We start from the raw sequence: 25,956 nt of genomic DNA on the forward strand, positions 1-25,956 counted from the left end.
CTTTATATGACAAACTACTTGACTCCATTTCATTTAGTTCCTTTTCTGGTGATTCTTCCTTTTCTTTCATTTTGAGTTTGTTTATCTCACCATTATCCCAGTCTAGTAGTTTGGGGCACACTGGGTAGTGATGGTAGGTCTGTGCATCCATGGGTATCTGGATGCGGCAGGGTCAGATCTAGGATCCAGCCTTGTTGTCTTGTGGTACTGGCAGCTCTTGCTGTAGCTGAGGGGCAAGTGGCTGTTGGCTGCTTCCAGGTCTGTGGTGTCAGGGGCTCTGGGCTAGTGTGTGGCCATCAGGGCTGGCACCTCTCATCTATTGCAGGTCTGAGAGGAGTGACAGCTTGTGGCTCATGTTTGTGTGTCATCATAGGTGCTACTGGGGTGCACAGGTTTGACTGGTGTGCTACTGGGGTACACTGGCTGCGTCTGGCTGGGGTGCTGCTGCAGTGGGACTGGCGGCTCCCGAGAAGGTGCTGCTGCTGGGCGTGGCTCAGGTCCTGAGGTGTCACTGCTGCTGGGCTCAGTAGGTTCCCCTAGGTTCTCCTAGGTTTCTAATGCCACTGTTGTCATCAGGGCTTGGCTCCTGTGGCATTGCTGCTGCTGGGTGCAGCTGCCTCAGCACTGCAGCTACTGTGCGCAGGCCAGCATTGGCACAGAGGAGGCCACTGGTCCATTTGGCTCAGTGGAGGTGCACTGGTGGTTCCTGGATACTGGGTCCTAGTTGCTCCCCACTGCCTCCTCCCAAGGAGGACCCAGCAGATCTTTCAAAATTGCAGGGGCCTTCCAGCCATGAGCGGGAGAAGCAACCTGCCAAGCAGTGCACAGCAGTATTCAGCTGCTCCCCTGGCCACAGCACTGGAACCATCCACCCTACGCTTCCACACTGCCATGCAGATGCTTATCCATACTCACACCCACTCCCACTCTCACACACGCTCACCCTCTCAAGCACTCATCCTTGTTCCAGTTTTGCCTGCTGCCATATTCTTATGTGGGTACAATTTTAAGTCCGTTGTTTTTTCTTTTGTTAAAATTGAAGTATATCCATCTAACATGTACCATTAAATAAATCTAAGGTGTACAACACTTACATATTGATACAACTACATATTATAATGTTATTGCCTTTGTAGCAGTAATTAGCACCTCTATCATGTTATATAATTATCCTTTCTTTTTAGTGGTTGGAATAATTAAGTTCTAGTCTCTTAACAAATTATATTATTTTAATACAATGTTGTTGTCTATATTTACTATACTGTGCCTTAGATATATAGTACTTACTTACTATTTGTTGCAATTCTATACTCTTAAACAACATCTGTCCCCTAACATACTGTCCCTGGGTAACCACCATTTTACTCTGTTTTTTTGAGTTTGGCTTTTTTAGATCCCACATATAAGATATATCATATACTACCTGTCTTTCTCTTTACTTAGCTCATTTAGTATAATGTGCTCAAATTCATCCATATTGTCACAATTGGCAGGATGTCCTTTCTCATGGCTGAATATACATATATCACATCTTCTTTATCCATTCACTCATTGATGGACACTTAGGCTGCTTCCACATCTTGACTATTATAAATAATGTTGCAATAAACATGAAAATGAATTCATTTCTTCATAGCCTCTTTTCATTTTCTCAGGGTATATATCCAGAAGTGGGATCCCTCAGCCATTCTAACAGGTATGAGGTAATATCTCATTGTGGTTTTGATTTCTATTTCCCTGATGATTGGTGATGTTGAGCATCTTATCAAATACCTATTGCTTATTTGGGTGTCTTCTTTGGAAAAATGTCTATTTGGTACCTCTGACCATTTTTTATTTATTTATTTTTATTTTTTTAAATACCTTTTCTTTATTGATTTTAGAAAGAGAGGACGGGAAAGGGAGAGAGAGATAGAAACATTGATGAGAGAATATCGATTGGTTACATAGTGCATGGCCCCCACTGGGGATCAGGCCCACAACCTGGGCATGTGCCCTGACCAGGAATTGAACTGGCAACTTCTTGGTGTATGGGCCGACACTCAACTAGTGAGCCACACTGGCTGGGCTGACCATTTTTTAAATCAGTTTTCTTTTTTTTAATTTTAAGTTCTTTATATATTTTGGATATTAACCTGTTACCAATTGATACAGGATTTATAAAATTGTCCTCCCATTCAATAGGCCACATTTTCATTTTGTTAATGGTTTCTTTTTGCTGTGCAGAAGCTTTTGAGTTTGATGTATAGTTCCATTTGTTGATTTTGTTTGTTTGTTTGTGCTTTTGATGTATATCTTAAAAATCACTGCTAAGACCAATGTTGAGAGGCTTGTTTTCTACATTTCCTTCAAGGTTTTTAAGGTATCAAATCTTATGTTTATGTCTTTGACCAATTTCAAGTTAATATTTGTGAGTGGTATAAGACAAGATTACAATTTCATTCTTCTGCATGTGTTTATCCAGTTTTCCCGACTCGGTTTGTTGAAGAGACTATTCTTTTTCTGTTGGGTGTTTTTGACTCCCTTATTGAATATTAGCTGACCATATATATGGAGGTTTAATTCTGGTCTCTCTATTCTGTTCCATTCTAATCTATGTCAGTGATTTTCAACCTTTTTAATCTTATGGCACACATAAACTAATTACTAATATTCTGTGGCACACCAAAAAAAATTACATTTTTTGCCAATCTGACAAAAAAAATAGGTATAATTTTTATTCATGCACACTGGATGGCTATTGTTTTATTGGCTGTTGTCTTTCTTTTATTTGACAATCTAAGGAAAATAAATCATTGCCCTTGACTAAATAGTCAGGCATTACATGTTTTAAAAATTATTGCGGCACACCAGTGTGTCATGGCACAACAGTTGAAAATCGCTGGTCTGTGTTTCTGTTTTTATGCCACTACCATACTGTTTTGATGACTAGCTTTGTAGTATAGTCTGAAATCAGGAAGTGTGATACCTCTCACTTTGTACTTTTTCCTCAGGATTGTTTTGGCTGTTAGAGGTCTTTTATGCTTTCATATAATTTTTAGGATTGTTTTTTTCTGTCATTGTGTGTATGTTTGTGTGTGAGGAATGCTATTGTTATTTTGATGGGGATTGCATTGAAATTATAGATGACTTTGAGTGGTACAAACATTTAACAGTATTAGTTCTTCCCATCTATGAACACAGGATGTCTTTCCATTTGTTTGTGTCTTTTTTTATTTCTTTCAGCAAAGTTTTTTAGGTCTCATTGAACAAATCTTCACTTCCTTGATTAAAGTTATTCCTAGGTATTTCATTATTTTTGATACTATTGTGAATGGTGGTAATTTTCTTTCTTTATTTTTTTCATGTTTCATCCTTAATGTCTAGAAATGCAAAAGATTTCTTTAAGTTGATTTTACATCCTGCAATCATACTGCAATCATTGATTAGTTCCAACAATTTTTTGGTGGAGTTTTTGAAATTTTCTATATACAAAATCATAACCTGCTGTAATGATTTACTTCTCCCTTTATTATTTTAGTGTTTTTTATTAGTTTCACCTAATTGCTCTAGCTAGGTCTTCTTGTACTATTCTGAATAGATGCAGTGAGAGTGAGCACCTTTGCCTTGTTCCTGATGGTAGAGGAAAGGCTTTCAATTTTTCTCAGTTGAGTATGTTACCTGTGTTTGTCATATATGGCTTTTATTATGTTGAGGTATGTTCTTTCTGTACCCAGTATGTCTAGGGCTTTTTATCAAAAAAAGGAGGTTTCTATCATGTTATATTTTTGTCAAATGCATTTTCTGCATCTGAGATAAGATTTTTATCTTTCAATCTATTGACGTGATATATTATAGTTATTGATTTGTGTATGTTGAAGTATCCTTAAATCCCAGAGATAAATCCTACTTGGTCATGGTATATACTCCTTTTAATGTGTTTTTAAATTTGATTTCCTAATATTTCAAGGGGAATTTTTCATCTCTATTTATCAGGGATGTTGGTTTTATTGTTTCTGAGATTTGTATTAGGACACCCAGCACAGTTTAGATCTTCCATTTACTCTCTTCCCAGATCATTCACTAAACCCAGTTCAATTTCTGTCAGGCCTTATTTTTCCCCCTTGACATCAGTTTTTATTACCAAGAGCCTTTATAGCAAAGTATTTTCTTAGAGTTAGTAATATGTTTATTTATGGAATTTTGGGATACATTTTTCTCTCCATGCTCTACTATACCTTGTGCTATATTTGTATTTCTCATCATAATTGCATCTTAGAGCCCAGTAAAAAACTGATATTTTGGCAATATTTCTCACACCTTAGGAATCCTCTTTATGCCAAGTTCTTTAGGCATTCCTGAAGTTATCAGCATGAGGTTGATTGAGCTCCTGAGATAAGAAGTAGAGGCCTTACCAACTATTAGATAGTGACTGTTATCACTGTTTTCATATACAAATTTGAATGGAGTCAATAGTATAAATTAGAGAGACAAGGAAAGGAAAGCTAGAGATGTTATATAAGGTGCCCAAGTGGGGGAGCTAGGATGTGGATGTAAACAATGCTCAATAACTATGTCTTGGATTGAAAAACAAAAACCAAAAAACTGAAGAGCCTGGAATCCCTACCATGTACCACATGGTCCAAAAATATATCAATTTAAAATATTCATCTTTTAAGTGGGTTTAAAATGTTTTAATTAGCTTTTTATTAATAAAGACATTATTTAATTATTTTAATTATATTTAATTAAGTCATTATTTAATTAAATAAAATATGTAGAGATTACATGACATCAATATCTAATTTTATTCTGACTTCCAGTATCATTTACCATAAGGATGACCTGACTGACAAATTTTTCTGATAATATTTATGGAAATCTCTGGTTCAACTCTGAGACATTTGATAGCATTAATATGACTTAAATAGAAATAGAATGTCTAGTAATAATAATTGTCCTAATAATAGTCCTAATAGTAGAACTTTATTGATTATTAGCTGTATATACTATATAATCTGGACCCTGAAAGAAAAATAAAACATTAAAAAGTACAGTGCTAAAAAAAAAATAGCATTGGAGTTAGAATCATAGGGTGTGTTCCCAAAAACATGTTCAAAAGGGATTCATTTAAAATTGAACCGTAACATACATCTAAGTAGGGTCTTATAGAATATAATTCAGAAATACCTACATCAGAATTGTTATATGCCCACAGACACTGTAATGCATCCTGCCCAGTAGAACCACCTGAGTCCTGTATTAGAGTGGGTGTGTATCAGTTTTTATAGTAAAACAAACACAACCTGTAATATGAGCATCATTTTTCTGGCATATATATATTCCTGGGCAGTAGAAATCACATCCTCTCATCTTTGTATCCTAAGCACTGTACTAAAGTTCTTTCACGGTGTTTCTAAAGTGCAATCTCTCATTTTCTCTTCTGCCTTGTCCCAGCTTATCTCAATCCTGCCCCAAGCATTCTCCAATGTTCCCCAACTTGAGCAATTGAACCGTTAGCCACACTATTGAACTTCAGAACCCTGGGAGTAATTCTAAAGTGTTTCCTCTTTAGTACAACAGTGAGTGGATTATGAAGTCTCCTCCCTTTTACCTTCTAAATATTTCCAAAGTCAGTCCACATTTCTCTGTCTCCCTCACTGTGCCCTTCAACAAAACCTCTCACTGTGACAATTGTTTCTTAATTGGTCTCCCTTCCTGTTGGTGTTCATCTACCAAAAACTGACATTTCATTCAGAGTAGTTGTCCTGAAATACAAATCTGTTCGTGCTGTTTTCTACTTTAAAATCTTCAGTAGCTTCTGATTGCCTAAATACCCCATGTGATCCACAGAGGACTCTAGGCTCTGACCCTTTGTTTCTCCAGCCTCACCTTCCATTTCATCTCTGGCTACTCATCTCTCACCCCTCAAGCCTTACTCACCTCATATTCAGCTACTTCTGGTTCCTTGTAACAGTGCTGCTACCTCCTTCCCTCAGCTCAGAATCATGGCAGCCTTCTCTGGCCACCTGTCTGTCTAGGTCGCCGTATGGTAAGCTCCCATGATACCATTTATTTCCTATATTATAGCTTTCACCTCACACTATTGTAAGTGCCTATTAAATTTTTAATATTCCCAGTCAATAATTCCATAAGGGAAAGGACTATTTTTTTTTTAATCTTTAAAAAAAAAATTTTTTATGCATTGATTTTAGAGAGAAAAAAAGGAGCAAGAAACACTTGCCTGTTGCTCCACTCACCCATGCATTCACTGGCTTTCTCTTGTATGTATCCTGACCAGAGCTCAAACCTGCATCCTTGGCTGTCAGGACAACGCTCTAACCAACTGACCTATCCTACCAGGATTTAGTTTTTTAATCTTATTTAAGCTCTACTTCTAGCACTTCATTTAATTAGAGAATGAGTAAATGTTTTAAGTGACAAATGATGTAGATATTAGTGTCTTAAAAGCTGCAGCCCAAAATAATAATTAAGATGACCAGGAAAATGATTATGGCAAAAATTCATAATACTGACAGATGATATTGAGTGCTTACTCAGTGCTGGGCCTTATGTTCAGTGCTTTACATTAACTATATCATTTAGTCATCATGGCAACCCTATACTCTATTTATTTTTATTCTATTTTATAGATGAGGAAACTGAGACTTGTAGATACTATGTAATTTGCCCTTAGTTCCAAAGCTATTAAGAGGTAAAGTCAGGTCCGAATCTAAGCAATAGGTTGCAGTTACTACTTGGTACACTGCCTTCATAATGAGGACTACAGCAGCAGTTACCACATTTAAGAATTTTACAAATCAGGCCCTGGCCGGTTTGGCTCAGCGGTTAGAGCATCGGCCTGCGGTCCTGAGAGACCCGGGTTCGGTTCCCACTAAGGGCACGTACCTCGGTTGCAGTTTGTCCCCGGCCCTGGTCGGTTGTGCGGGTGGCAGCCACTCGATGTGTCCCTTTCACGTCGATGTTTCTCTGTCTCTCTCTGTTCCTCTCTCTCCCTCCCACTCTACCTGAACAAAAAATGGAAAAATGTCCTCTGGTGAGGATTAAAAAAAAAAAGAATTTTACAAATCAGTGTAATTTTGAAATTAATAAAAGGGATTGAAGCACCAGTAATGACAATGGACATGTTTGTTGACGATTTCACTATTTAAAATAGTTATTATCAACTATCCCATAATTTCACAAAAGGAAGATCACTTTTTCTTTAACTAATCAATTAAAGAAAAAAAATATCTGAAAAAAAGCAGTCCTTCCCAATACAGGAAACCGGCCATCTTACTCCAACCTAGGTTCATTGTACCTTGTCCTTATATCAATGAAAGTGTTACAAGTAACCCTCAAAGACAGGGTAGAGTACTAAGCTATTCAAAACTGCCTAATCAATCATTACAAAAAGTATGTTGAGCCCTGGCCGGTTTGGCTCAGCGGTTAGAGCGTCGGCCTGCGGTCCAGAGAGACCCGGGTTCGGTTCCCGCTAAGGGCACGTACCTCGGTTGCAGTTTGTCCCCGGCCGTGGTTGGTCGTGCGGGTGGCAGCCACTCGATGTGTCCCTTCACGTCGATGTTTCTCTCTCTCTCTCTCTTCCTCCCACTCTACCTGAACAAAAAAATGGAAAAATGTCCTCGGGTGAGGATAAAAAAAAAAAAAAAAAAAAAGTATGTTGAAGAAATGTTATGTTAAATCTAGCACATTTGACACTGGCATATGGTGAGTGGTTTTACTGATTTCATTTGAATAGATACAAATCTACTTTATTTATTATTATTATTATTAATCCTCACTCGAGGATATTTTTCCATTCATCTTCAGAACGAGTGAAGGGGGGGACATCGATGTGAGAGATCTCACATCGACTAGTTGCCTCCTGCACGACCCCCTACCAGGCTGGGGACCAAACCACAACTGAGGTACAAGCCCTTGACTGGAATTGAACCCGGCACTCTTTGGTCCATGGGTCAATACTCTAAAGGCTGAGCCAAACCCGCCAGGGCAATATAAACCTACTTTAATGTAACATGCCTATGAATTATGGCAAATTGTATTGTTTTTTAAATTATGGCAGTAATGTTAAATTTCCCTTAAATGTTTTTTAAACAGTCAATTTAAATCGAAAATATTAAATAGTTTTTTTAGAAAACAGGGATAATAATATGCCTTTCCAACCTAAAATTCTAAGGCCTAATTGAGTACATTGCAAAGAGACTACCAAATGTGTCCAGGTGTATAAAGGAATATTTTAATTCTAGGTGTATAAGTCCAGGAAGTAATAGGGTTAATGGGCAGCAGTGGAGTTTGATTTTTCTATTTGTTTTAAGAAGAGGTGTTCTGAATGTTTGCAGGCAGAAGGAAGGAGACCTGTGGAAAGGGAACACTGAATATGCTTGAGAAGGAGAATTGATGAAGCAGGTCCCTAGGGAAGAGGAGGGGGTGGCATCAAGATGATTGATGGAGGAAATGAGGGTTGAGGATTGATTGAGGAGATAAATTGGTACAGAATGGATCCAGATGTTCAAAAAACAACTGTTATCTACTTACTCTTTTAAGTAGGATTTTTCCTGTTAAAATGCCTTGATCAGAAACTAAAAGTCAGATTTTCTAGTAACCACCAACATTGCTACCTACATACCACATTTCTCCCACATGGAGGTGCTTTTTGCTCTTTCAGGGGAGTACCCAGGAGGAAAAGCAGGCTTCCATTCTGCTAGGAGCCACACCATGTTAGGCTTCTTGCTTTATTATTAGATGAGCACAGAGCAGCAGGTGGTAAGCTGGTACCAATGTAAAAGGAACCTAACAGCCTTTTTAAAAAAACTCTTCACAGTAGATTTCATTGTCTCAGCTGGTATAAAATAGCAAGCAGAAATATTTAAATGTAAGTCAGATGCAATAAAAGGTAGGCATAGTTCGGATATTCTAACACGTTTCATTCGAACTATTTTCCCAAGGTCTTTAAAGAAACATGGCAACATTTTTGCCTATGATTTTGTTTGTTTGTTTGTTTTTAACAATAAAAATCCAGTCTGGTTTACTAAGTTTCTAAATTCCTTGATGGTAAAAGTGCACGTGAAAAGAGTCAGAGTTATGAGAGGGAGCTGCAAGTAAATTTGTATATTTGTGAGTTAAGGCTCGTAATTGTAGAAGTACTTTGCAATCCCAACTTTTATTTTCACAACACAGAATTCTCCCCACAGCAAGGAGGCTTTCTTAAAATATATTTATGACAGAGACCACTGTCTCTTTCAATTGAATTTTAAATAATGAAATAGTCCAAACTGTGGTGACTTTAAATGATAAACTTTTATTCTGAATATACTGTTTTTGCACAAGATTTAACACAACATTTTCTGGGATTATAAATATTTTTATAACAGTAATATACAAATTTTACAAAATTTTTATCAGGCTAGTTAATTTCCACAAAAGTGTCAAGAGAACATAATGGGAGAAAAGATCTTTTGTTCACAAAGCCACTTGACCTTTTGCATGGATGCACACTGAGCATTTTAATGAAAGAATCCTGAAAAGCATGATCCAACAATCATACAGCACAACAGAAAAGATAGCTTTGTCAGGTCACACTGTAAACTCAACTGGCATCTATACAAGACAGTATCCATTAGTCTCAGAGGAATTTCTTTGAGTGAATTATGTGAGCTGTATAAACAAGGTACATGAAACTATTGGTAAGGGTTGTCTAAGTCTTTGAAATCCTAGATTTTTTTTTTTTCAACACTTGGTATGTTAGTTTTATTGATTTGCTCTTTACATAAATGCACATTGATTATTAGCAATATTAACATTCTGCTTTGAGGAAAACAACACAAGTTCCAGATAATAGTAAAATATTTGAAATTGTGGGCAAGTGAAATAATCATTCTATTAAAAGAGGTTGCTAACATCCATTTGTGTCACTGGATCAAACTCTGTACCACTGGACATTGTAAATGTCAATTAGCATGATCAATGGAATAGTTTAGAGTTTTAAATTAAGACATAGAATTTAAGCTTTGGTGGACACAAAGATTTAAATGAGATGGAAAATACAAGAGCATCAAATAAGCAAGTAACACTTGGGTTGCAAAGGTCACTTAAAAGGGATACTGCCTATTTGAACCCAGTAAGGCCAGTTTTAAAGTTAATAAAAGGAATATTATAAGAAAACTTACAAATGGCAGCAACACTGTTAATTTTTTTTCCAAGTTAAGCAATAATGCCTCAAGCATTAAAAACATGAAAAAAGATCATACTAAAATCTTATAGGCCCAGGACCTCAAAATCTCTTCAATCAAACTTGCTAACTATGTCATGTTAAAAACCAGTTACAAATGTGGACCACGATTGGTGTTTGGCAGTAATGCTGGTTGTTCAAATGAAGAAAACCATTAATGCAAAAAGGTGTTCCCGTTACACCAATGCAAGACTTGTTTGAATTTGTTTTAATGACAAACTATTTTAAAGTTGCATGAGTATAGCAAAAATTAAACAAGTGAAGAGTTTAAAAGCTTTTTTCTTGATCTCTTGTACTTTTTAGTCTTTGGAAATCAATGTTTATAATAGGCTATAATTTAAATTCTTTCAACAATTAGAACTCAGAGAAAAAAAAACCCAAATTAAATATAACAACTTGATGAGATGAATGTTACTGTCTTATAAAATGTAAGTATGCTAGAGGCATGAAGATAAGTATTAGAATTCAGAACAATTTTTAGTCAGAGAACACGTTCTTACCCAATTTATAATCATATATGTGGTTGTCATAATATATTAGGTTATTGTATAGCAGAAAATAAGTGATCATAGCAAGACTTCTGCATGTAAATATATTTTGATGGCTAATGAAATCAAATAGGACCCTGCCAAGTGATGCCAAGTTTAACTTTGATTAATACAACAATGTAGTCAATAAATACATACTTTTTCAGTGACATTAGTCATGAAAATATATTTAACAGAGTTTAAAGATAATTTTAAGGTAGTTTGTTGTATGCTGGAAGCAATTCCATTGTTTCAACGTGTTGCTTATATACACAAACTAACATAATTTTATATTTTGATATCCCCTTCCCAACACTTTCATGATTTAAAATAGTCTAGCAAAAGTTAACAATAAGTTTTAAATATTTAATTAACAAACAACATGATTTAAACATTGCTACTAGAGTGAGAAATTTCATTTTTTTTAAATAACTTTGGTGTTTTCTAAAATGTCAATACCAGTTACAAATGAGACTACAAAAATCACAACAATGCATTAAAAATGGAACTGATGTTAACTCTTAGAACAATAGTTGGCAAAGTGAATCCATTCCCCCCTCCCCTGCCCCATTTTCAAATAAAAAAATATTTTAAATAAGGAAATGTACGCAAATAGTACCTAGGGTATATTGGCAGTAGGAGGGAATTAACAAATGTATGCAAAGCTAAAGACAAAACAAATATATCTTTTAAGCTATGCTACAGAATTGGTTATTTTTGATATGTGGAGCATATTAAAGCATGCTGGATTATGTTAATAAGATTTTTACTTAAAAAGGATATCTAAGAAACTTTCCAGCATATACACACACCAATATTTGACATGTTCAAAAAAAGAACAAATGCATTTTACCATAAAAAGTATCTGCATACTTCAGCCTTCAGCAGAATTATTCACTACAACTAGTTACACATTCAGTTTTTACCCCTTCTTCAAATACTGTTTACCTCTGAAAATAACTTTTAAAAGCACAAATAATATTCTGCTTCTATATTAATCTAGAATGAAATGTTTGATTTACTATGCTAATGATTTTCACCAATAAGGCTGTATAAAAACAATTTTGATTATTCATAATCAAGTATTCATGTGCATACATATAGAATCAAGGTTTCCTGTTTGTTCAGAGTATTGTAAAACCCTCGTCAATCTGCATGGACATTTTGGTCAAGTGACCAGACCACTGAAAATGGAGGGATGCAGCAGCGGTAGCAGCAGCAGTTTTTGGATTGTATGTGCCACTAGCAAACGAACAAAGAGGAAACCTAGGATGAATCTTCACTGAGAACATATATGTACTTTTCAAAAAATAAATGTGTCAAATCTGATTTATGTACTTAAAATATCTGTACATAGGTTTTCAGGCAAAAGCACGAATCTGTATAAAATCCGTTAATTCCCATGTCACCATTTACCTATCCCAATCATTCAGCATTTACATTGCACAGTATATTCAGAGTAGTTTAACAACATTTTCAAAGATGACTTAAGTGCATTACACTGCAAGGTTCAGATTCTTAAATAACAATAATGTCACTCAGTTAACTTTTCAATGGACTATACAGTAAGAGAAAAACGAACTGAAAATTAAAATAGCAGCAGCATCATGCAAAATACCCTTGGCAACCAAAGTTCGTTTATCACAAGAAAATACATCTTCCCCTCCCCCAACAAGCTTTTCTTAGAGCATTTTGAAATATCTGGCTAGCACTACATAACTTTACTGTGAACAAACGGAACATTACATTGAAGCACTTATTAAGGGCTTACATTTATGAGGAAATATACCACATATTCAAATTTACCCTCAAGCACCTTTAGTTTAATAATTTCTTAGTTATCATTTTCAAACAAACAATTTATTACCCCACTAAAACTTAATTAGTCATCATTTGTGTTAATTTTTGGCAGAGAAGCCATTTTTCATAAGGCATTTTATTCATGGCAAATTTTTTATAGAAAATTAGCCATTATTTCTATTTCAACAGATTATATCAATGTTAATTCTCTCTCTATATATATATATATAATATATATAATTATATGTATTTATAATTATATATATATACTTTTTAAAAAAGTAATAACTATTCAACACAGGAAATAATGTTCAACAGAAGAATAAGTGAAGGCAAAAAATAACTCTCTTTTCCCCCTAGAGATTTTCTTGGTTAAAGAACAAGGATTGCAGCAAGTCCAAATTCAAGGTCAAAATCAAGACAATTTGTATGATTCATAAACAGTTGTGTGGGGAGCCCTTTTACAAGTAATCACCAACAATGCAACAACAAACTTTTGAACTTCCTGGTAAAGCACGTATAGAATTTTGCTTTGATGTTATACATGGATGATGCAACATTCATACAAGTTTAAGGATCTGGTACCCTGACATGCAGCCAGTGGGTGCCTTGTGAGTCTACGCCTTAGCTTTATGCCATGTTATGGGCCCAGCTAATGTTCTGCTGATTCCACGGTTGACCCTATGTTAATGCAATTGAGGACTCATGTTTTGGCAGGGTCTGGAGTTTCATTATGCAGATTTGGCTTTGGAAGTTCATAACTGGCAGTGTCTGATGCCAGATAAAAGCCAAAGCAGTACAAACTGGATTCCAATGATGGACCACAGGGAAGGATTTAATCCAGAAGCGCCACCACAATCGGTATAATCCTCCTGTTAAAAAGAAAAAGGAAAAGGAAAAATCCTGAAAAATGTTTAGGAAGACATCTTTCAGAGCACCCTAGGTTTAGTCCACTTCCAAACTCACCTTATAAAATGTCTTTAATTTGAATCCAAACAAAAACATTCTCCTAGATTTGATTGTTGTTATTTTGGATAAAGTAGTTTCCCTACTACCATTAGAAGACTTTACAATTTTATTTAGATTCTGATGAGAATGAAAGAAAAATTTTTTTAATCCTCACTCAAGGATGGATATATATATATAGATGGATATATATATATATATATATATATATATATATATATATATATATTTTCCCTTTATCTTCAGGTAAAGTGGGAGGGAGGGAGGGAAGGAGAGAGAGAGAGAGAAACATCAATGTGAGAGAGACACATCGAGTGGCTGCCTCCTGCATGACCCCGACCAGGCCCAGGGATGAACCGCAACCCCGGTATGTGCTCTTGACCAGAATCGAACCCGTGACTCTTTCATCCACTGGCTGATGCTCTAACCACTGAGCAAACTGGCCAGGGTGAAAGAAATTATTTTAATAGTGAATGCTGTTTTGAGTAATATACCAATTTCTAAAAAAAAAACTTTCATTCGATCAAATGTTCCCATATATTTATAAACACAAGAAATAAAAATAAATTTTAATAGCATGTTTTATAATTCCCACGAATTATGATTTTAGCAATTATGCTCAATTAGGCAAATTTTGGGACTGGTAAAATAAATAACTTTGAGACATGAACTTCTATTTTTCATATCCCTTACATCCAGTTTCAAAGGTGAACATACCATACTGCACGTGTAGCATCTGGACCTTCGTCAAGAATTAAAATAAAAAGAAGAATAATGTATTTGAACCATAAATGAAAGAACACTCTGAAAACATATATCCTAATAAAGGAGCCAAGCTATCAAGTTTTGTTTAGAAAATCATGAATGTAAGCAATGAATATACTCATTTGGATTACCCAGTGTCTAGTTGTGGTTCATTGTGTTCCCTGCTAATGCAAAATTATTATTTATCTTTTATTGCTAGGTTCTGTATTTTGTAACATTTTCTACATCCTTTCATTCCTTTTAATATGTTCAATTTAATAGAAAACCTTCATTTTTAATTATTTTTCTAAACATCATTTAAGAATTTACTAATCCAAAGTTTATCTTCCAATAATCAAAATACTAAATTATAAAAGTACGTAAATAAATAAATAAGTGAATATTCAGAATAATTATACAAAGACTCTGAGTTTCCAGAGAATAAAACATTGGCTCTTTTTGCTCACTATGGCTTATTACAGTGATTGCTACCCAGTAAATAAGTCAAGTTTCTTTCTTGAGTTGTATCTTAAGCAGCAGAACTCTTTGGTTTGTTTAAAAGATGAAGAAAAAGAATCTATTAAGGAAATTTTCATTTTTCAAAGATAGGTCCTAAACCTAAAGCAAATCATTACAAAATGTTCAATCACTAGTCATATTCTGTGACTTTTCAGAAGCATTGGACAATGTACAACAAATATTCTCCCCTTGAAATATGATCTCATGCATCTTCCTGCCACACTCTTTGTGGTTCATCTTACTCTTTTGAGTTTGTTCTCTTCATGATCTTTGCATGTGAGACTTTTCCAGGGCTTAGTTCTCACTCTTACTTTCTTCTCTATTTACACTTTCTTCCTAGGTGTTCTAATCTAGTCACAGGGCTTTAAATTTCACATATTTGTTAATTACTTTTATTGATTTTAAAATCAAAACAATTTTTTAAACTCAGTGTTATTGAGTTATAATTGACATATAAAATTGCAAGATATCAAAGTGTACACTGGGGTGACTTAATATACATTATGAAAGGATTGCCTCTATCAAGATAATTAACACATCCATTACCTCACATATTTATTTTTTCCTTCGGTGAGAATATTTAGTATCTACTCTCTTAACAAATTTCAACTTTACAATGTTACCAACATGGTCATCAATTATAGTCACCATGCTTTATTAGATCCTTAGGCCTTACATTTTTACCAACCTCTCCCCATTTCCCCTAGCCCTTGGCAGTCACTTTGTTTATATAAATTTGATATTTATTTATTTATTTATTTATTTATTTATTTATTTATTTATTAAAATTCCATATATAAGTCATACCATGCAGTATTTATCTTTCTCTGCCTGCTCTATTTTACTTACCATAATGCCTCAAAGTCCATCCATGTTTTGCAAATGGCAACATTTAATTCTTAATGGCTGAATAAAATTTCATTATTTATATAAACGTCTAGGTTGTTTCCATTTCTTGGCTATTATAAATAATGATGCACTGAACGTAGGAGTATGCATATCTTTTCCAGTTAATGTTTTCATTTTCTTTGGCTAAATACTCAGAAGTGGAATTTTTGTATAATTCTAGTTTTTGAGGCACCTCATACTGTTTCCATAGTGGCTGTACTAATTTACATTCCCACCAACAATGTACAAGGCTTCTCCTTTCTCCATATCCTTGTCAGCGTTGGTTATCGCATGTCTTTTTGACAACAGTCATTCTAGCAAGTATGAGGTAATATTCACTGTGGTTTTGATTTGCATTTCACTGAGGATTAGTGATGTTAAACATCTTTTCATGTGCCTGTTGGCCATTGGTATCTCTTTGGAAAAAATGTCTATTCAGATCCTCTGCCCACTTTAATTGAATTATGTTTTGGTGCTACATTTTATAAGTTCTTTGTATATTTTAGATGCTGACCCCTTATCAGATACATGATTTGTAGATATTTTCTTCCATTCAATAGATTGCCTTTTAATATTTTTTGTGCTTTCTTTACTATGTGGACTCTTTTAAGTCCCATTTGGTTATTTGGTTTATTTGAGTTGGTTATTTGAGTTGCTTTTTGTGCATAGTGTAAGACAGTGGTCCAGTTACATTCTTTGCATGTGGCTGTTCAGTTTTCCCAGCAACATTTATTGAAGAAACTATCCATTCTCAGTGTATATTCTTTGTTCCTTTGTCATAAATTAGTTCACCATATATGCATGGGTTTACTTCTGGGCTCTCTATTCTGTTCCATTGTTTTATGCATTTTTTTTTTTTATGGTAGTACTATACTGTTTTGATTACTGATTACTGTAGTTGTGTGATTCATTTTGAAATTAAGAAGTGTGATGCCTTCACCTTTGTTCTGTCTCAAGATTACTTTGGCTATTTGAAATTTTGTGGTTTATGTCATACATATTGTAGGATTATTTGTCCTATTTCTGTGAAACACGGTATTGAAATTTTGATAGGGATTACATTGAATAATTGGGTAGTATGGACACTTTAACAATATTATTTCTTGTGATCTATAAACACTAAATATTGTTCCATTTATTTGTGTCTTCAATTTCTTTTAGTGATGTCTTATAGATTTCAGTGTGCAGGTCTTTCACTTTCATGGTTAAATTTATTTCTAGGGATTTTACTCTTTTTGATGAAATTTTAAATGAAATTATTTTTTTTAATTTCTCTTTCTAATAGTCAATATTGTGTATAAAAATGCAACTGACTTTTTTTTATAAAGTTTTTTTTTTTCTTTTATTGATTTTAGCGAGAGAGAAAGTGACAGGTAGAGAGAGAAACATCGATGAGAGAGAACATCGACTGGCCACCTCCTCCATGCCCCCCACTGGGGATCTGGTCCACAACCTGGGCATGTGTCTTGACTGGGAATCACACAGGCATCTTCTTAGAGCATGAGTCAATGCTCAACCACTGAGCCACACTGGCCAGAGGCAACTGACTTTTGTATATTGACTTTGTATGTTGGAATTTTATTAAATTTGTTTACAAATTCGAACAGTTTTGTGATGGACATTAGGGCTTTCTATATATAAGACCATGTCATATATAAATACAGTTTGACTTCTTCCTTTCTTGGATGCCTTTTATTTCTTTTTATTGCTGAGTTGCTCTGTCTAGAACTCCCTGTACTATCTTGAATAATAGTGGCAACAGTAGGCATCCTTATCTTATTCCTGATCTTTGAGGAAATGCTTTTAGCTTTTCACCATTGACTATGATGTTATTAGCTGTGGCCTTCTCAACATTATGTTGAGGTATGTACCTTCAATACCATCTTTGTTGAGAGTTTTACCAAACTGCATGTTAAATTTGGTAAATGCTTTTTGTGCATTTGCTGAAATTGTCACATGATTTTATCTTTCAGTTTGTTAATGAGGTATATTATATTGATTAATCTTTAATATTTCTTATAAGGCAAGTCTAGTGGCTATAAACTCTTTCAGTTCTTGCTTGTCTCAAAACTACATCTCTTCAATTCTGAACGACAATTTTTCTGAGTATTTTTATTTGGCAGGTGTTTTCTTCAACACTTTGAATATAATATGCCACTACCTTCAGGCCTGCAAATTTTCTGCTGAAAATAGCCTTAGGCATTCCCTTGTACATAACAGATAGTTTTTCTCTTACTCCTTTTAAGATTCTCTCCTGTCTTCGACTTTGATAATTTAATTATAATGTGTCCTAGTGTGGATCTTGTTTCTATTGAAATATATTTGAAATATAACATTGTGTAAATTTAAGGTGTACAATGTGTTAATTTGATAGATGAATATACTGTAAGATGATTGTCATTGTAGCAATATTTAGTACTTCTATCACATTACATAACTCTCCTTTGTTTTTGTGTAGTTGTAATAATTAAGTTCTAATCTCTTAGAAAGTTCGATGATTATAATACAATGTTGTTATCTATATTCACTGTACTGTGCATTAGATATCTACAATTTATTTACTATTCATTAGGAGTTTGTATGCTTAAAGAACATCTGTCCTATTCCCTCACCCCTCTTCCCATCCTGTAGTAACTACCATTTATTCTCTGTTTTTACAAGTTTGGCTTTTTAAGATTCCACATATAAGTGATATCATACAAAGTGCTTGTTTTCTCTGTCTGACATCTCACTTAGCATAATATGCACCAGGCCTATACATGTTGTTAAGAATGGCAGAATACCCTCCTTTCTCATGGCTAAATAATATTCCAGTGTGTGTGTGTATGTGTGTGTGTGTGTGTGTGTGTGTTATTTCTTTATCCATTCATCAGTAATGAACACTTAGCTTGTTTCCATATCTTGACTATTGCACATAATACTTCAGTAAACATAGAAATACAGATACCTATTTGACATCCTGTTTTTATTTCCGTTAGGTATATATCCAAAAGTGGAAATACTAGATCATATGGTTGATCTATTTTTAATTCTTTGAGAAACCTCCATATTGTTTTCCATACTGGATGCACCAATTTATATTCCAACCAACAGTTTACAAAGGTTCCCTTTTCCCATATCCTTGCCAGCACTTATTGTCTCTTATCTTCTTGATAAAGCCATTCCAACAGATGTGAGGTGTATCTCATTGTGGTTTTGATTTGTATTTCCCTGATGATTAGTGATGTTGAGCAACATAACATGTTGGCCACTTGGATGTGTTTTTGGGAAAATATCTACTTACATTTTAGGCCCATTTCTTAGTTAGATTGTTTTATTTTGATTTATATAAGTTCTTTATATATTTTGGATATTAACTCCTTATCAAACACATGGTTTACAAAAATGTTCTCCCTTTCTGTAAGTTGACTTTTCATTGGGTTATTTTTCTTCTTTTGCTGTGCAGAAAGAAGTATGCAATTTGACATAGTCCCATTTGTTGATTTTCACTTTTATTGTTTGTGCTTTTGGTATCATATCGAAAAATCATTACAAAGATCAATGTCGAGAAGCTTCTTCTCTATGTTTTCTTCTAGGAGTTTTACAGTACCAGGCCTTATGTTTAAATCTTTGATAAATTTTGAATTAACTTTTGTAAGTGGTATAAGATAGAGGTTTAATTTCATTGTTCTGCATGTGTTTATTCAGTTTCCCCAATATCATTTTTTGAAGAGACTATCCTTTCCTCATTGGGTGTTCTTGGCTAGTTGAGTACTACTTGATTGTACATTCAGGGATTTAATTCTGGCCTCTCTTCTGTTCCACTGGTCTATGTATCTATTTTTTTGTCAGTACCATACTGGTTTGATTATTATAGCTTTGGATTATAGTCTAAAATCAGGAACTGTGATTCCTCCAACTTTCTTCTTTTCCTTCAGGATTTTTTGGCTTTTGGGGGTCTTTTGTGGCTCCTTACAAATTTTAGAATTTGTTCTATTTCTGTGAAGAATGCCATTGGCATTTTGATGGGGACTTAATTGAGTCTATCCATGGCTTTGGGTAGTATGAATATTTTAGCATATTAATTTTTCCAATCCATAAACATGGGATGTTTTTCCATTTGTTTGCATCTTTTTTTAAAAAAATTTTTTCCTTTATTGATTTTACAGAGAGAGAAAATGAGAGGGAGAGAGATAGAAACATCGATGAATGAGCACATTGATTGGCAGCCTCCTTGCATGCCCTCCACTGGAGATCAGGCCCACAACTTGGGCATGTGTCCTGACTGGGAATCAAACCAATGACTTCTTGGTGCATGGGTTTATGCTCAACCGTTGAGCCACATGAGCTGAACTGTTTGCACCTTCTTCATTTCTTTCAGCAAAGTCTCATAGTTTTCACACTACAGAATTTCACTTCCTTTGTTAAAATTATTCATAAGTACTTTATTGTTTTGGATGCTATTGTGAATGGGATACTTTTTAAATTTTTCTTTCGGATATTGCATGTTGATTTGTATCTTGAAACTTTACTAAAATTATTCATTAGTGCCATAAGATTTTTTGATAGAGTTTTAGGGTATTTTACATACTGAATCATATCATCTACAAATAGTGACAGTTTTACTTCTTTCCTTATTTGCATCTCTTTGTCTTGCCTTATTGCTCTAGTAGGAACATTGTTTTATATTATGTAAGAGTGGTAAGAGTGGTTATTCTTGTTTCCTTCATGATCTTAGATGAAAACTTTTCAATTTTTCTCCACTGAGTATAATAGCTGTAGTTTTATCATAAATGGCCTTTATTATGTAGGGTCCTCTAAACCCATCTGGCCTAGGTTTCTATCGTGAAAGAACATTGTATTTTGTCAAAAGCTTTTCTTTACATCTATTTATATAATCATGTAACTTTTACTTTTCATTTTATTAATATGATGTATTACATATTGATTTGCATATGTTGAACTAGCCTTACATACTTGGCATTAATCTCACTTGAACATGGTACGCAATTCATTATATATAGTGTAAAATTTTATTTGCTAATAGTTTGTTGAGAATTTTTGCATCTGTGTATTCTTGAGAGAGATTAGCCTGTAGTTTACTTTTCTTGTAATTACTTCTTCCGGGTTTTGTATCAAGGTAAGGCTTGCCTCATACAATGCATAGGGAAGTATTCCCTTCTCCTCAATTGGTTTGGGCATTGTGCATTTCTCTTATATGTAACTCTGGGCTTCCTGGAAGTGAATTCCAGTTTCTTTCTCAAAGCTAGAAAAATATTCAGCCATTATTCCATCAAAAAAGTTTTCTGCCTCACTTGGTCTCTCTTCTTCTGCGATTCTATAATGCAAATTTCAGCCTGCTTTATGTTGTTTCATAAGTTCCTATTGCTATCTTCACTCTTTTCCATTCTTGTTTCTTTTTTGCTCCTAAAATTAGATTAATCCAGTACCCTGTTTTTGAGTTTACTGATACTTTCTTCCACTTCACCTTATCTGCTATTGAACCCATCTCTATTGAATTTTTCAGTACAGTTAATATATTATTTAGCTCTGTGATTTCTATTTGGTATTTTCTTATATGTTCTGTCTTCCTGAAGTTCTCACTTAGTTCATGCATTTTTCTCTTGACCTTGTTCAGCGTTTTTATTACCATTACTTTGAACTCTTTTATTATGCAATCAAGCTTCTCTATTTCATTAAGGTCTGTTGTGGAATTTTATCTTGTTACTTTGTTCAGAACGTATTCTCTGTTTCTCTATTTTCCTTGATTCTCTGTATTGGTTTTGGTGCATTAAATCAAACAGTAACTTCTCCAAGTCTTAAAGTGGATATTTCTTAGTGACTTCTAGTAGCTGAAGGTGTGTCAATCCCTGATATTGTCCAAATGGAGAGGACTCTGTTGCACCTAGATTCAGGCTGATTGGAGACTGAAGCAAAAGTAAGCATCTTTTAAAGTATACAAATAAATATCTTTCAGGGAAAGGCTTGGTAATGGGGATTTCTGTCAGCTCCCTCTGTACTAAACACTGGGAGGACAGTTGATTAAAAACTGTTTGTTTGCTATAGTCCGGTGGTACCTGTGAATGCCAGCCATGCTGGCCACTAGTTCCAAGTGATAAAGGGGTGCATTCTTAGAGTGACAGCACATAAGCCAAAAAGCCAAATATGTTCAAAAGTCTTTTCAGGGAGACTGGGAGTGGATTAGAGGATGAACATGGAGGTATTGCCTACTGCGCCCAGCAGAGAGGAGCATGGTCAGACCCTAAATATGAACTAAATTATAAGACTTACACCCAGAAAAAGCTTTTAAAGTGTGCAAATATCCTCTGACAAGGAAACACTGGGAGTAAGGCATTTCTGTCTGTTCCCTCTTCTCTGAACTCTGGGAGGAGAGCCACTGTGATCCTCACCAAAAAATAATAATAATAATAATAATGGTTCTTTGTTTGCTATAGTCTTGTGGGTCTCATGGATGCAATCCCCTAATGACTTTGAGACTGAAGTGTTTTGGGGGCCCAGCCATCAGGTGGAAGTCTGGGGTGCTATATGTTCAGTCTAAACCCTTCACTCTTCAGGGAGAACTTGGGAGTTTTGAGTTCCCTCCTGATTATACATTGATGAGCCAGATGTTGGTTTTATATCCACAGTGTGTCTCAGACATTCCTACCCATTTCAATGTATTTTCTTGTTCATCCAGTGTGTAGGGGTCACTCAGCTGGCAATATTTCAGAGGGAATTTCTCTGTTTATAGGTGCAGATTTGGTGTGTCTGTGTGTCTTGGGCCTACTATGTCATCACTTTGGACCAGAAACTCAGTAACTCATATTTTTATATCTTTAGCCCTGAATTCTCCTCTGACTTCCACATTCATTGGTCTCTACCACCTCTACTCTTATATGTCTCAGATAGATCTCGAACTTGCCCCAAAACATTATTTTTCTAAATGGCATATTTAGGAGTAGTGGACCAGATCAAAGACAACAAGTCATGTGTGTTTCTTCCCTTTATCAAAGGTAATCCACCTGCATGTCTTCTAACTTTAGCTTCAAAATATATCCCAAGAAACTATGAAAAACAATCTTGTTTACCCTTGCAACAACAACAACAAAATAAGATACCAGGGAATTAACATAACCAAGGAGGTACAAGACCTGTACTCACAAAACTACAGAGCATTGAAAAAGGGAATAAAGGAAGATACAAACAAGTAGAAGCATATATCATGTTCATGGATTGGAAGAATTAACATCATTAAAATGTCCGTACTACTGAAAGCAATCTACATTTTCAATGCAATCCCTATTAAAATATCAACAGCATATTTCAGAGATCTAGAAAAATTATTCAAAAAATTTATATAGAACCAAAAAAGACCCCAAATAGCCAAGCAATCTTGAGAAGGAACATAGGTGAAGGGATCACAATACCAGATATCAAACTATACTACAAAACAACTGTAATCAAAACAGCATGGTACTGACACAAGAACAGGCAATAGAGACCAATGGAAAAGAACAGAGACCCCAGAAATCGACCCATGCCAATATGCTCAATTAATATTTGACAAAGGTGGCAAGAGCATACAGTGGAGTAAAGACAGCCTCTTTAATACATGGTGTTGGGAAAATTGAACAGCTACATGCAAAAAAGTGAAACTAGACCACCAAGTTACACCATACACAAGAATAAACTCAAAATGAATAAAAGACTTAAATGTAAGTCACAAATCCATAAAACGTCTCTGCCTAAAATAAAACATGGGCAATAAAATCTCAGACATCACATGTAGCAGTTTTTTTCATTGATACATCTTTTAGGGCAAGGGAAACAATGGAAAAATAAATAAATAAATGGGACTACATCAACCTAAAAAGCTCCTGCACAGCATAAGAAACTATCAACAAAGTGAAAAGGGGACCTACTGTGTGGGAGAACATAGTCACCAATGATACATCTGATAAGGGGTTAATTTTCAAAATATACAAAGAACTCATACAACTCAACAAAAGGAAGACAAATAATCCATTAAAAAATGGGCAAAGGACCTGAATAGACATTTCTCCAAAGAGGACATACAGGTGGCCAATAGACATATGAAAAAATGTTCAACATCACTAATTATCAGAGAGATGCAAATTAAAACTACAGTGAGGTATCACCTCGTACCTGACAGAATGGCAACCATCAATAAGTCAATAAACAACAGGTGCTGGTGAGGGTGTAAAAAAAAAAAACTCAAGTACACTGCTGGTGCAGCCACTGTGGGAAATATATGGGGGTTCCTCTAAAATTAAAAATGGAACTGCCATATGACCCAGTGATCCAACTTCTGGGAATATATCCTGAGAATCCTGAAACACCAATCAGAAAGAATATATGTGCTCCTATGTTCATAGAAGTACTATTTGTAACAGCTAAGATTTGGAAATAGCCCAAATGCCCATCAGTGGATGAGTGGGTAAAAAAGCTGCAGTACATTTACACAACGGAATACTATGTGGCTGTAAAAATGAAAGAGCTCTTATCCTTTGCCACATCATGGATGAACCTGGACACTATTATGCTAAGCAAAATAAGCCAGTTAGAGAAAGATAAATATCACATGATCTCACTTATATGTGGAATCTAATGAACAAAATAAACTGATGAACAAAATAGGTCCAGAGGCATGGATGCATGGAACCGAATAACAGATCTCAGTGGAGATGGGGTAAAAGAGATGGGATGAGATTAAGCAAAACATATATATATAACCCATGGACACAGACACTAGTGTGGGAAGGCCTGGGGTGGTGAAGATGGGCAAAAAGGGGAAATTAGTGATACTGTCAACCATATATAGATATATCCTGACCTTCTACTTCTATCTCATGTCCAAATCACCATCACTTCTTGCCTATACTCCTGCAAAGTTTCCTCATTTGCATCATTGTTTCTACTTTTGCCTTTTTATGATCTTTTCTTTAGAAGCAGTCTTTTATAAACCGTACATCAAATCATTTCACTTCCTTCCTAAAATTTCTTATCATTCTCAGAACAAGATCCAAATTTCTTGACAAGTCTTATAAAGCATTATATGGTATGGGGCTTGGCTATTTTTCCATCTCCATCCTCCTGTATTTTTCCCCTCGACAATTCATTTCCAATAACACCATCTGTCTCTGCAACAGGTTAATGTGTTTACTATCTCAGGACTTTTGTATATGCCCTTCTCCTTGTTTAAATACTTTTCCCTCTAGGTGGGGTTGCCAGATGAAACACAGGGTTCTTATATTTGCATTTCAAATGAACAAAATGAAAGTATTTTTAGTTTATACATATCTCAAATACCTCACAGGTAAATAGTATGTATACAGTCAGTACTTGATAAATAAATAGTAGGTACTCAGCAAAGTAGCACATATATTGATTAGTTAGAAATATTACAAACATACTAATTTAAAGGCTTAATTGTCATTTTGCCAGGAGGGTCTCCTAAGTTCTAGTGAAGCATTAATCTGATGGAATGGAAAATCAGAACACAAATAAGGCCCATTAATGCATTAAGGATATATTTTATCAAAGAAATTATTATTAATGTAAAAATTAGTCTAGAAATGTATTATGGAAAGAAAAATATTCTCCCTGGTTTGAATCCATTGTCTTTATTTTTATATTTTTACTCCATTTTGTTTTGTTTTGTTTCATTTCCTCTGTGTGATGATGAGATATATGTCTGTTCCAGTCTGGAAGGTGGTAGTTTAGATAAGTTAGTTGGAGTCCTTGAAGTCTGTAAGTTGATTCACACTGAAAAATCTGCCTCTTCAGTTTCCTGATCATGTTTTCTCATGTGTTTTGCATGGGCAACCACATATACCAAGACTTGAAATTATTCTATGAAAGTAAATTATGAGCTACATTCTAAAAACATTCTAAATCACAAATGCATTGGTATGGGTGAAACTTCAGCATTTTAAAGGGACTAAACTCCCACTAACATCATGACCAGATAAATCAAGTCTGATTTTTAAAGATTATTATAGTAGAAAACGAGACCTTGATACCTTGTTTCAGTTTGACACATTAAAATAGAAAGGGATGCAGTGCTAATAATACACACACACACACACACATACATACATATATTTATTTTAAAATACAATAGAGCAATTTTATTAGATTTCCTTCTAGGGATGTTTCTCAAAGGACTCTCAATAAAGATATCACTGAAAATTCCTTATTCCTATTTTCTTTAAAACAACAACATCTAAACCATAGTTATATTCATATAATTTTGCCCCAAGGCTAACTTTTTAAAATCATGTA

At 34.8% G+C, this 25,956-nt stretch overlaps 1 protein-coding gene across 3 annotated transcripts in view; it reads right to left on the reverse strand.

Moving 5' to 3' along the window:
• Positions 1 to 12,893: 12,893 nt before the first annotated feature.
• Positions 12,894 to 25,956, reverse strand: part of CACNA2D1 (calcium voltage-gated channel auxiliary subunit alpha2delta 1) — a 509,634-nt gene continuing 496,571 nt past the window's right edge. For all 3 annotated transcript variants that reach the window (XM_036247167.1, XM_036247166.1, XM_036247165.1), the window contains one exon: positions 12,894 to 13,427. In XM_036247167.1, the coding sequence (XP_036103060.1) occupies positions 13,311 to 13,427 (117 nt within the window). In that variant the 3' untranslated portion in view covers positions 12,894 to 13,310. The remainder of the gene's footprint in view (positions 13,428 to 25,956) is intronic.

The sequence above is a fragment of the Molossus molossus genome, unplaced genomic scaffold (assembly GCF_014108415.1).
Source record: "Molossus molossus isolate mMolMol1 unplaced genomic scaffold, mMolMol1.p scaffold_m16_p_7, whole genome shotgun sequence".
Taxonomy (NCBI): Eukaryota; Metazoa; Chordata; class Mammalia; order Chiroptera; family Molossidae; genus Molossus; species Molossus molossus.